General features: G+C 42.7%; 1 protein-coding gene across 1 annotated transcript; it reads right to left on the bottom strand.

Annotated features, from left to right (window-relative positions):
* Nucleotides 1-907: 907 nt before the first annotated feature.
* Nucleotides 908-9,829, bottom strand: LOC311063075 (gap junction Cx32.7 protein-like; the record flags this gene model as incomplete). The annotated part of the gene is made up of 7 exons (XM_084082285.1): nucleotides 908-1,141; nucleotides 2,941-3,067; nucleotides 3,934-4,040; nucleotides 5,631-5,726; nucleotides 7,406-7,480; nucleotides 8,197-8,382; nucleotides 9,701-9,829. 7 exons carry the CDS (start codon nucleotides 9,827-9,829, stop codon nucleotides 908-910), a joined length of 954 nt encoding a protein of 317 aa, XP_083938411.1.
* Between the last annotated feature and the right edge of the window lie 4,033 nt (nucleotides 9,830-13,862).

Raw genomic sequence — 13,862 nt, 5'->3', positions numbered from 1 at the left:
TTATGATTAGTCATAATGTTATTAAACATAATGTTATTAAACATAATGTTATTAAACAACATAATGTTTGATCATGAAATATGTGTCTCTATTTTCCACTTTCTGTCATGCAGGTCCTCCGTGTACCACTAGGGGCAGACACATCCCCATCTGAAGAAGCACTGCGGTAGGTTTCAAGTAGCCTATAGTTAAAGGACCATTTCACCCATTTTCAACCATTATCGTCATATAATTGGTCCTCATGTGCTCATTATAAAAATGGAACCATTTCATGTCTACTTATAAATGAAAAAAAACAAACAGTACTGGGTTTAATGTGCTAAAAGAGTGTTATAGCATTTTTCTTGTCCACCTTTGGAGTTACATCATGGCAAGGTAACTACACAAGCCAAACCTCTAGACCCAAGTGGTCTAGCCCATTGGTTCTCAAAGTGGGGTCCGGGGACCCCCAGGGGTACTTGAGGGGGCTCCAGGGGGTCCCCAGCTAAATGATGGACAGAAACCAAATGGACCCTTATGGGTCTGTAACTCTGAGAGTGTACAAATGGGACCAAATGGACCCTAACGGGTCCATTTGGTTCCATTTGTACACTCTCAGAGTTAAATTAACATTGATTTTACAATATAAATTGGGGTCCCAGTGATAGAAATGCCATTAAATGGGGGTCTGTAGCCCTAATGCATGTCAAACTGGGGGTCCTTGAAATTAAAATGGTTTAGAATCACTGCTAGAGCCGTAAAAATCGTCTCTTATGGGGGGTCCCTGGCATATCTTTTCAAATGGGGGTCCGCGGACTAATAAGTGTCAATTTAGGGGTCCTTGACATGAAAAAGTTTGAGAACCACTGGTCTAGCCCATTAACAGTAAAAACAGTTTCTAAACAGGGCTGACCCCACCGTTGGACCTTTAGATATGCACCTCCCCCGCGTTGTTGTTGTCCTCAGAGACGCTCTTCTCCGCCTCGTTGACCCCCCCCCGGTGACCCCCCCCTCCCGCGGTGACCCCCCCCTCGGCGTGGTGGATCATCTTGTGGCGCTGCAGGTCCATCTCCAGGTTGATCCAGTTCTGGATCATGTGATCCCTCTCCTCGAAGGCCTGCCTCTCCTGGAGGGGCGGAGTCACGGGGGTGACGGTGTAGTCCTGCCGTTTGGGGGGAGAAGGTGGGGGGGAGTAGTCCGATATTTTACTTAAGTAGAAGTAGCAATACCACAATATACAAAAATACTATGCGTTCAGAATGTTACTTGAGTAAAATCACAAAAGTATTGGTATCAAAATCAAAAGTAAAAGTAGCCTACTAAAATGTTTGGAAAATAGAAGATCTTCAAGCTCACAACGAGCTTGTAGATCTGCTATTTTCAAACACATTTTCATTTAAAAAACAAAACAAAAAAAGTAAAAAACAAACAGTCAAGCTTACAAAACAGTTGAATTGATGCTCCACATCTAGTACAGTCTTTATTTAAATGATGCTCCACATCTAGTACAGTCTTTATTTAAATGATGCTCCACATCTAGTACAGTCTTTATTTAAATGATGCTCCACATCTAGTACAGTCTTTATTTAAATGATGCTCCACATCTAGACCTACAGTCTTTATTTAAATGATGCTCCACATGTAGACCTACAGTCTTTATTTAAATGATGCTCCACATGTAGACCTACAGTCTTTATTTAAATGATGCTCCACATCTAGTACAGTCTTTATTTAAATGATGCTCCACATCTAGACCTACAGTCTTTATTTAAATGATGCTCCACATCTAGTACAGTCTTTATTTAAATGATGCTCCACATCTAGACCTACAGTCTTTATTTAAATGATGCTCCACATCTAGTACAGTCTTTATTTAAATGATGCTCCACATCTAGTACAGTCTTTATTTAAATGATGCTCCACATCTAGTACAGTCTTTATTTAAATGATGCTCCACATCTAGTACAGTCTTTATTTAAATGATGCTCCACATCTAGTACAGTCTTTATTTAAATGATGCTCCACATCTAGTACAGTCTTTATTTAAATGATGCTCCACATCTAGTACAGTCTTTATTTAAATGATGCTCCACATCTAGTACAGTCTTTATTTAAATGATGCTCCACATCTAGTACAGTCTTTATTTAAATGATGCTCCACATCTAGTACAGTCTTTATTTAAATGATGCTCCACATCTAGTACAGTCTTTATTTAAATGATGCTCCACATCAGTGTTGATTTCGTCGACTGAAACTATGACGAAAAGTGTTCGTCGACTACCTTTTTTCACTGACGAAAACTAAATAAAAACTAAATAAAAACTAAGCTACGATGACTAAAACTAAGACTAAATATATTGACAATTTCGTCAACAAATAAAAAACTAGACTAAAACGTTAGTGAGGGATCTAGTGGAGAAGAGATCCAGTAGAACTAGAAGACAAGTCATTTTGTGTTTGGTTCGGGTGTTGCGCTCTGAAAATAGCAGATCTACAAGCTCACAACGCGTCGCAGCGCGACGCGAGCTTGTAGATCGGCTATTTTCAGCATGCAACCAAGTGTAAAATCAGTCATTACGGCACCATCAAGGCACCGCCAACAAACATTTTAGTCGACTAAATCAGCTGTAGATTTAGTCGACTATAATCTTATGATATTTAGTCAACTAAAACTAGACAAAAACTAAAACTTTTCAGATGACTAAAATATGACTATAACTAAATGGAATTTTATTCAAAAGACTATGACTAAAACTAAATCAAAATTTGCTGTCAAAATCACCACTGCTCCACATCTACCTACAGTCTTTATTTGTCAGTGAAAAAAAAGGTAGTCAACGTATATTTTATGTCATTGTTCTAAATTGACAATGAACACTGCTCTACAGGGTTAGTTAGTTGTGATTATTTTAAACGGTGGTTAAAAAAAAACGGGTTACTGGTCCCGCCCCCCCCCCTACCTGGCGTTGGGCGGAGCATAGCCTGACGGCGCGCACGCTGAGGTAGCAAAGCTCCGCCCCACTGAGGAGCAGAGAGACCCCGGCCGCCACCAGCATGAACCAAATGAAGACGGACTTCTCTGTGGGCCTGAAAACACAACAACAATCTGATTAAAGTTAAAGTTATAAAGTTAAGTAAAGTTAAAAACTAGAAAAAGTGCTCCTCGGAGCACAGGTCTCCGCCAGGTCAGGTAGGTTAGTGTGGGCCAGCAATGTTCTGAATTCGCCAATCAGGATGGAATATGAGAAATCGGACAGAACCATCTTGATCACTTGACTGTAGAGATAATGTGTACCGAATTGCGTGATGTTTGGACAAAATTTGTAGGAGTAATATGAAAATTAAAAGTGTTGCAAAAATCGGCCTCCTGGTGGCGCTATAAAAGGGCAATAATAAAAGGGTGGCATTTGTTCCTCAACGTAGTGCGAATGTGCGTGCAAAGTGTCACCGCGATCGGACGCTGTGTTCATGATTTGCAGCATTTTGTTCAAAACGGGGTCACTCCTGCAAACTTTAGATGTCAATCTTAGCCAATCAGGATGGACTATGAGAAATCTGAAAGACCCGTTTTGCTTAGCCTAATAACTAGTAGGAGTACGGTCAAAACATTTGTTTTGCACAAAGCGGCCTCCTGGTGGCGCTATAAAAGGCCCATGTGAAAAATTTGGGGCAGAGGTTCTGCTCTGACATCCAGGGAGTGTGTGTGCACGGTTTCGCTGCGATCAAGCCAACGGTGCCGGAGATTAGCTGTTCACAGACAGAATGACACACAGACGGACAGACGGACAGGGGGAAAAACACACTCTCGCCATGCCTTTTGATAAAAAATGCGCTATAACTGAAACTGCACCGTGTGCTTACAAACTTTACTAACTAAAGTCATAGAGAAAATGTCCTTGATTTGAAACACGTGTATTTAACGTGATCAATGGTTGAAGTGTAGGCCTACCCACCTGGACAGGAAGCAGTCCACCTGGTGAGGACAGGGGGTGTGGTCACAGATGTAGCGATGTTGGAGCGTGAATCCAAACAGCAAGTACTGTCCTACGATGAATCCTACCTATGAACATATGATATTATAATATTATAAATATATCATATTATAATATTATAAATATATCATATTATAATATCATAAACATATATTATTATATTACTGTCCTATGATAAAGCCCACCTAGTACACAAATATCATATTACAATATTAACATTCTATCCTAAAATAATGGCCTCCACAGTATGTCAGTAGGAACATGTATTTATTATTGTTTTGCCTAAATCATCTCTTCATTACACTGACTGACAACACTCTATATATTAGTGGTAGACACGTAACGATTCACTCAACGCACGATACGATTTACGATTCTAGGTTCACGATACGATTTTCCACGATCTTTTAAACCCAAAATTATTTTCCATGAAAATGACAAAAACATCTTTTTATATTTCTTCTCTTACATAAATCCAGTATTTTTTTTTTTACAATACTGTTTGTTTTCTTTTATCCTCTTTAAACTGCAGCAAATGACTTTTTTTCATCATTTCTCTACACATCTCTTTTCAATACTGTATCAAAGAATGCCTTTTTATTCCTGAGGTACATACAGCCAACTGTACTGTAAGATCAGGCACACACTAAGCCATGTTTATTTGTTCTATTTGTCTTAACAAAAATGAAATACAATTTTAAAACAAATGACTGATAACATAAAGAATAACTTAAAATATAGTTTGTCTTAGCAAAAAATGTAATTCATTTCAAAACAAATAAAACAGATCAAATAAATACGTTTGTAAATTAACTCAGACCTGCAACGCATCCGTGTTGTTTTTTGATTTGAGCCCTAAAAGCATTATTTTACACTCACGCTATTCAAAAATTGAGACATTTTATGCAAGACATTTTCTTTGAATATATATGTTTTAAAGCGAACATTGTCAACTCTAATCTTTGCTTCTTGGGGGGGTCCCTGGAACAAAACATTTTGAGATGGGTTCCGCAGCCAAATGCATATCATTTTTGGGGGTCCTTGACATTAAAAAGTTTGAGAACCACTGACATAAATTAGATAGCAACATACGTTGTTTTTTTTAAACTGTTAGGATTTAGAAGACATTTTGTAGAATCGGAACGTCAGGTCTTAATGGGTTAACAAACTAGTCTGAGCCCACTTGTTCCTTGGAGTTTACATGTTCTGTTTTTTTCTGTGTTTTTTTTTTCTTCACAGATATCTTTCAGCAGATCCAGACATGCTGTTCCAGCGCGTTGTGACATCGATGAGGAGCATGTTATCACTCAGCCCCAATGCTTTCTGTTTGGCTCTGAACACAACAGACGCTGAGGTGGAAGAAGGCTGCAACACGCCTCACCACCAGACCCAGTAAGAGGCTGACACACCATTCACTTTCAAACCCGCCTGCGTGGCCAAGTTTAACCCATTAAGACCGGGAACGCATCTGTGTCATTTTAAGACTTATTTTGGCTGTCAGCATGCTATATATTAGTGGTACTGTACAGTAGGTCTACCTCCAGTAGGATCTATATATCAGTGGTACAGTAGTCCTACCTCCAGTAGGATCTATATATCAGTGGTACAGTAGTCCTACCTCCAGTAGGATCTATATATCAGTGGTACAGTAGGCCTACCTCCAGTAGGATCTTAGCGAGGACGTGCAGAGCGTAGGACCGTAGTAGACGTCCCTTCAGGCTGATCTTCCCCTCGTCAGAGCTGTACTTAGGAACCTACCATTAAATCACAATTACATTACATTACATTACATTACATTACATTACAGTCATTTGGCACAGTGGTTCTCAAACTTTTTCATGTCAAGGACCCCCAAATTGACACTTATTACCCCGCGGACCCCCATTTGAAAAGATAAGCCAGGGACCCCCATAAGAGAAGGTTTATAAGGCTTTCTAGCAGGGATTCTCAACCATTTTAACGTCAAGGACCCCCAGTTTGACATGCATTAGGCTACGGACCCCCATTTAATGGCATTTATACCTCTGGGACCTGAATTTATATTATAAAATCAATGTCGATTTAACTCTGAGAGTGTACAAATGGAACCAAATGGACCCGTTAGGGTCCATTTGGTTCCATTTGTACACTCTCAGAGTTACAGAACTATAAGGGTCCATTTGGTTCCTATCCATCATTTAGCTGGGGACCCCCTGGAACCCCCTCAAGTACCCCTGGGGGTCCCCGTACCCCACTTTGAGAACCAATGATTTAGCAGACGCTTTTATCCAAAGAGACTTACAATAAGTGCATTCAACATAGGTAGGGAACAAAAACTACTAATCACCAGAAGTCTGAAGAGCATTCTCTTCTAAAACAAGCAACTAATAGCATACCTAGTGCTGAGGTAAAAGTGCAATATATCAGCTTCCTACTGTCTTAAACCAGCCTGATCTCACAGAATGTAGTATACATTGCACGGACCCAGTGCACGTCATTCCGTGCATAGTCGCTTAGAACATTGGTTCTCAAAGTGGGGTCCGGGGACCCCCAGGGGTACTTGAGGGGGTTCCAGGGGGTCCCCAGCTAAATGATGGATAGGAACCAAATGGATCCTTATGGGTGTGTAACTCTGAGAGTGTACAAATGGAACCAAATGGACCCGTTAGGGTCCATTTGGTTCCATTTGTACACTCTCAGAGTTAAATTGACATTGATTTTACAACATAAATTGGGGCCCCAGAGATAGAAATGCCATTAAATGGGGGTCCGTAGCCTAATGCATGTTAAACTGGGGGTCCTTGAAATTAAAATGGTTGAGAATCACTGCTATAGGGCCATAGAAATCTTCTCTTATGGGGATCCCTGGCATATCTTTTCAAATGGGGGTCCGCGGGCTAATAAGTGTCAATTTGGGGGTCCTTGACATGATAAAGTTTGAGAACCACTGGCCTAGAAAACCCGAAAATCCGTGCATATGTACGGCGAGTCCCGCGGTGGGCGTAACCAGTTGCAACCCGGAAAAAACCTGCAGAAGCAGAGCAGTCCCCACAACAAAATGTACCATTCTGTGCCTATCGGTACGTAACTCAAACGGCGCTGAGTAGGCCCAAGGGAACGTCACAACGCTCGGGACGGCAACGCGCTCGCTTTAGCTCACTCTGTGATTTTTTTCCCGAGTTTTCCAGTTGTCTATATATGCACGGAATGACACCTCCGTGCAATGTATACTAAGTTGTGTGAGATCGGGTTGCTTAAACAGAGCTCGTACAAATAGGCAAGGCAAAGAGGAAGGGTCAGGGTAGTGTTTCCTGAAGAGGTGGGTAAAATCCCCCTTGTATCCACAGTATTAATACTTAAACTAGTAGGTATACCTTGTATCCACAGTATTAATACTTAAAGTAATAGGTGTGCCTTGTATCCACAGTATTAATACTTAAAGTAATAGGTGTACCTTGTAACCACAGCGCAGAAATATGTTGGTCTGTTCATCCACCGTGGCCTGTTGTTGCTTCATCTTCCTCCTCATCTAGAAACAGCCAGAATGGAACAGAGCCTTCATTAGTATCATTGGTAACAACATGTGAAGGAAATAAGGAAGAGGCCCCTTTCTTTCCGATATGACTGCGTGTGTGTGTGTGTGTGTGTGTGTGTGTGTGTGTGTGTGTGTGTGTGTGTGTGTGTGTGTGTGTGTGTGTGTGTGTGTGTGTGTGTGTGTGTGTGTGTGTGTGCAGGGACGTGCACAGATAGACTCTAGGTGGAGCTAGAGCACCTGCCCTTTGCCCTCTTGACCAAAAGTGCCCTTTTGAAAAAAGGGCACAGCAGGGGTCTTCAACAGGGGGTCCTCAGAGTTACTACAGGGGGTCCGCCAAATCTTTATGTGATATGATTTTTCTTTTTACCATAACCACTCGAAACCTAGCATCCCTTTTCTGAGGAGAACTTTAGCCAAAAATAGCAGATCTACAAGCCCACAACGCCTCGCGCTGCGAGGCGTTGTGAGCTTGTAGATCGGCTATTTTTGGCAAAGAGGTATAGGTGTAGAGGGAAAAAAGAGCAGACCAAGTAAACAAAAAAAGTATAATTTACTTGAGCACCTGCCCCTCAAAATGTCTGTGCACGCCACTGTGTGTGTGTGTGTGTGTGTGTGTGTGTGTGTGTGTGTGTGTGTGTGTGTGTGTGTGTGTGTGTGTGTGTGTGTGTGTGTGTGTGTGTGTGTGTGTGTGTGTGTGTGTGTGCGCGTACCTTCTTCTCAGCGTGGATGACGTGCAGCACGTGGCCCAGGTAGAGCAGAGTGGGCGTGGCCACACACACTATCTGCAGCGTCCAGTAGCGAACGTGAGAGATGGGGAACGCTCTGTCGTAACACACGTTCTCACAGCCGGGCTGCTGAGTGTTACACACAAAGTCTGACTGCTCATCACCCCACACCTACAGAGGACAGACAGACAGACAGACAGACAGACAGACAGACAGACAGACAGACAGACAGACAGACAGACAGACAAATATGAGAAAGGAAAGGCTAAATCTTAAAGGAGTAGTTCACCTAAAAAAGGTACTTATTTTTCTATCAATTACACACCCCCATGAATCATTGAATTCATGGAGATTTGTTTTGTTTTTTTTGTCTCACTCCTAAGACAATAACTTGATGACCGGCAGCGGTTTCCGGTAGGAGATACAAAGGAGACTCTTTCTGTCTCCTACCGGTCCACTGGTCATCAAATTATTGTCTTAGGCAGGGGTCTTCAACAGGGGGTCCGGGACCCCTAGGGGGTCCTCAGAGCTACTATAGGAGGTCCGCCAAATCTTTGTGTGATAGGATTACATTTGTTTTTTACATTAACCACTTGAACCCTAGAATTCCTTTTTTGAGGGGAACATGCTGCGAGGCGTTGAGAGCTTGTAGATCGGCTATTTTCGGCAAAGAGGCTATAGGTGTAGAGGGAAAAAAGAGCAGACTAAGTAAAAAAAAATGTTTTAATCTGAAACACAATTTTATACAACATAGAGTAGGGGGTCCCTAGCTACTTCATCTCTCTCTCAGCTATAGGGGGTCCTTGGCCTGAAAACGTTGAAGACCCCTGATCTTAGGAATGAAAAAAAAAAAAAAATCTCCATGACTTCAAGTCTCCATGGGGTGACTAATCCATGGGGGAAAAAAAGTTATTTTTTGGGGTGAACTATCCCTTTAACACCCATGTTGGGTCCCTCAGGGCATTGGTTCTCAAAGTGGGGTCCGGGGACCCCCAGGGGTACTTGAGGCGGTTCCAGGGGGTCCCCAGCTAAATGATGGATAGGAACCAAATGGACCCTTATGGGTCTGTAACTCGGTGAGAGTGTAAAAATGGGGTCCATTTGGTTCCATTTGTACACTCTCAGAGTGAAATCAACATTGATTTTACTATATAAATTGGGGTCCCAGAGATAGAAATGCCATTAAATGGGGGTCCGTAGCCTAATGTATGTGAAACTGGGGGTCCTTGAAATTAAAATGGTTGAGAATCACTGTTAGAGAGCCGTAAAAATCTTCTCTTATGGGTTTCAAATGGGGGTCCGTGGGCTAATAATTGTCAATGTGGGGGTCCTTGACATGAAACAGTTTGAGAACCACTGCCTCAGGGCACCTCAGGCTGTCTTCAGTTTTTACTACATTAATTATATTCGCTGATGAAATTGCCGATCTAGAAGCTCATGACGTGAACAAAAGTTGTACGTTGTATATTTAACATTAAAAAAAAAGTACCTTCTCTGCTCCGGCCCCCAGGATCAGGATGCGGAACACGAACAGAACGGTGAGCCAGACCTTCCCGATGACCGTGGAATGAGACTGGACCTTATCGAGTAGACGACCCAGTAGATCCCATTCACCCATGTCTACAACACCTAGAAGAGACAACAGATTTAGCTGGGGACCCCCTTGAACCCACTCAAGGACCCCTGGGGGTCCCCGGATCCCACTTTGAGAGCCACTCCTCTACGGCAAGGGTTCCCAAACTTTTCAGGCCGCGACCCCCCCCAAAATAATCCTATTTGAACTGGGGACCCCCCCAAAATAATCCTATTTGAACTGGGGACCCCCCAAAATAATCCTATTTGAACTGGGGACCCCCAAAATAATCTTATATGAACTGGGGACTCCCCAAAATAATCCTATTTGAACTGGGGACCCCCCAAAATAATCCATCCTATTTGAACTGGGGACCCCCCAAAATAATCCTATTTGAACTGGGGACCCCCAAAATAATCCTATTTGAACTGGGGACCCCCCAAATAATCCTATTTGAACTGGGGACCCCCCAAAATAATCCTATTTGAACTGGGGACCCCCAAAATAATCCTATTTGAACTGGGGACCCCCAAAATAATCCTATTTGAACTGGGGACCCCCCCACCCTGACAAGCACTTGGAATTGTAGGAGTTGAAGCATTACATTTAGTTTGTGTCCACAGATGCAAATTGTGAAACCGTTGCGAGCAGTGTTGATGCTGATTTGGTACCTGGTTAAGTGGTTGCGCGCTATTTTAATGACGTGACGTGCATGTCCAGTGGCGTGCACAGACATTTTGAGGGGCAGGTGCTCAAGTAAATTATACTTTTTTTTGTTTACTTGGTCTGCTCTTTTTTCCCTCTACACCTATACCTCTTTGCCAAAAAATAGCAGATCTACAAGCCCACAACGCCTCGCAGCGCGAGGCGTTGTGAGCTTGTAGATCTGCTATTTTTGGCTAAAGTTCTCCTCAGAAAAGGGATGCTAGGTTTCGAGTGGTTATGGTAAAAAGAAAAATCATATCACACAAAGATTTGGCGGACCCCCTGTAGTAACTCTGAGGACCCCCTAGGGGTCCCGGACCCCCTGTTGAAGACCCCTGCTGTAAACTGGAAAAAAAAACTTTTTTTCTTCTTTTTTTCAAAAGGGCACTTCTGGTCAAGAGGGCAAAGGGCAGGTGCTCTAGCACCACCTAGAGTCTATCTGTGCACGTCCCTGGGCTCATTCTTAATCCTAATTCATGCCGGTGTGACAACCGGCGGTCGGCAGCCTTAATTTGTTAACTTTGTTGAGGTGTGAATTTAAAGTCGTTTTTAAATCTATGCGTGCTCCTGTTCAAATAGGTTCCTTCCTGCACGGCGTACCATGCCTCCCATGAGCAATGCGGCCCTGGTTTGCGAGGCGTTGTGGGCTTGTAGATCAGCTATTTTCACAATATTTATCTGTGGAATTTTACAGGTATTAAAAAGGTCTTAAAAGTCCTTAAATAGTGTCACTTTATATAAATGTGTAGATACCCCGTATACACTTAACCTGTACGTAGGTTTGTTTATTGTTGAGTGAGAAAACAATGTTGCACATTAAGCTGATCACCTGATGATATGGGGGTCCCTGGACCTCTGTTTGGGAACCATTGCTCTACAACAGGGGTTTTCAACCTTTTTCAGGCCAAGGACCCCCTAGCTGGGAGAGAGATGAAGCAGGGACCCCCCCACTACATATTGTATCGAATTTTGTCTCAGATGAAACTTCTATTCATATAGATTTAATAGATAGCTTCACTATTATGACAGCACTATTATTGTGTACAAAGATTTGGCAAAAATGCGTCGCATTGTGAGCAAAAGAGTAAAAGTACAATATCAGCCTCTGAGATGTAGTGGAGTAGAAGTGAAAGTACCGGAAAGTGGAAATACTCCAGTAAAGTAAAAAACACCTCAAAACTGTACTTAAGTACAGTTCTTGAGTAAATGTACTTAGTTGCTTTACACCACTGCTTACAACGCTGTGCTGGATGTGTTGGATGTTGGATGTGTTGGATGAAGGCAGAGCAGCTGCAGCCTGCAGTGAAATCTGCTGAAAGATAAACTCTCCTCTCATTCAAGGCCTGTGTGTGTGTGTGTGTGTGTGTGTGTGTGTGTGTGTGTGTGTGTGTGTGTGTGTGTGTGTGTGTGTGTGTGTGTGTGTGTGTGTGTGTGTGTGTGTGTGTGTGTGTGTGTGTGTGTGTGAGGCAGAGATACAGGCAGCATGTGTTCATAATAATGCGTTGGGAACCAAGGTCTTCACCTCTGACACATCAAACCTCCTCATTTAAATAAAGATGTTTGGGTTGTTCTGTTCTAATCTGCCCGGCAACCGTTACTCGATGAAGAAAATACTCACTCGGTGACTTTTATCAAATCTTTGTTTTGCACAGACTGGTAAAAGTCACTTATTGGTAAAAATTTAAATAATAGCTGTTCAGGTCGCTACATGGCCTTGAGTACATGTACTTAGTTACTTTCCACCACTAGTTTAATGTAATGTCATGGACCCGTTCGTTCCACTGACAGTTTATACACTGATACTGAGCATCAGAACATAGATCTGACAGACCTTTAAAACAGTGGTTCTCAACATGTGGGTCGGGACCCCCAGGGGGGTCCCCACATGATTTTTTTGGGGGGGTCCCCTGATGACAGTAAAGTGAGATTTTAAGGACATTTAAGACCTTTATAAGAAAGGCCATTACTGCTTCAAAAGTAATCAACAAACTATACCATAAAATCACATGAAATATTGGCCAAATTGTCAAATAATAGAAAAAAAGAATTGCAGATCTACAAGCTCACAACGCCTCGCATTTCAGAAGTTGTGAGCTTGTAGATCTGCTATTTTCACAATATTTATCTGTGGAGTCGAATACCTCAACTCCTACAATTCCAAGTGCTTGTCAGGGTGGGGGGTCCCCAGTTCAAATATGATTATTTTGGGGGGTCCCCAGCTCAAATATGATTATTTTGGGGGGTCCCCAGCTCAAATATGATTATTTTGGGGGGGTCATTAATTAAAACTGATCAATAATAGACTGTATATCTTAATAGAATGAATTCAAACTCACCAGACAGACTGTAGGAGGATAGCAGGAGGTGAACAGACTGTAGGAGGAGATAGCAGGAGGTGAACAGACTGTAGGAGGAGATGGCAGGAGGTGAAGGACAGTAAGGTCTTGGATGTTGAACAGACAGAGAGACACAGAGAGAGAGAGAGAGAAAGTGTGTCTCCTTATCGCCAATCCTTCAATCCCTCCTCCAGCTACCTAACACTGTCTGTGACGCTGCTGCTGCTCATAGACAAACCATAGACCAGGGGTTTTCAACAGGGGGTCCGTGACCCCTAGGGGGTCCTCAGAGTTACTACGGGGGGGGGGGGGGCACCTTATCTTTGTGTGATATGATTTTTATGTTTTACATTAACCACTTGAACCCTTAGCATTCCTATTCTGAGAAGAACTTTAGCCAAAGAAATAGCCGATCTACAAGCTCGCAACGAGGCGTTGCGAGCTTGTAGATCGGCTATTTTTTGGGGGCAAAGAGGGGGTCCCTGCTTCATCTCTCTCTCAGCTAGGGGGTCCTTAGCCTGGACACATTGAAGACCCCATGCCATAGACAATCGTTGCTGTCCGGCAGGAACCAGCTAACTCCATTTTGATGCTTTTGAATTCCCCCCCCCCATAAATCAGTGCTATGGAACACCCTTTACTGTCTGTGTGTTGGTTAAAACACATTGAACCAACGAAAAGCATTAAAAAGTGCTTCTAACAAAACCAGCTAACTCCATTGGATCCTCAAACTTTCAGCTAAACCAGCTAACTCCACCGGAGTTAGCTGGTTTAGCTGACTCCAGGCTCCACCCCCTTTTGACCACCAACCTCATTGTGAGCTTGGAGGTCCATTCAGCTGTTCTTATCAATGATGAACAAAACCTCCTAACTTTTTTTTTCATTTCCTGAAAAATGAACATTTTGGAGTTAGCTGGTTCCTGCCGGACAGCAGAGAGATAAAGTACAGTGGTTTTCAACCAGTGGTCCGGGGACCACCAGTGGTCCTTGAGGGAGTTCCAGGGGGTCCCCAGCTAAATGATAGATAGGAACCAAAT

Source organism: Gymnoscopelus microlampas (assembly GCF_963454915.1).
Source record: "Gymnoscopelus microlampas genome assembly, chromosome: 16".
Classification (NCBI taxonomy): domain Eukaryota; kingdom Metazoa; phylum Chordata; class Actinopteri; order Myctophiformes; family Myctophidae; genus Gymnoscopelus; species Gymnoscopelus microlampas.
Note: the sequence above shows the minus strand (reverse complement) of the source record. Positions and strands in the feature narration are given on the sequence as shown.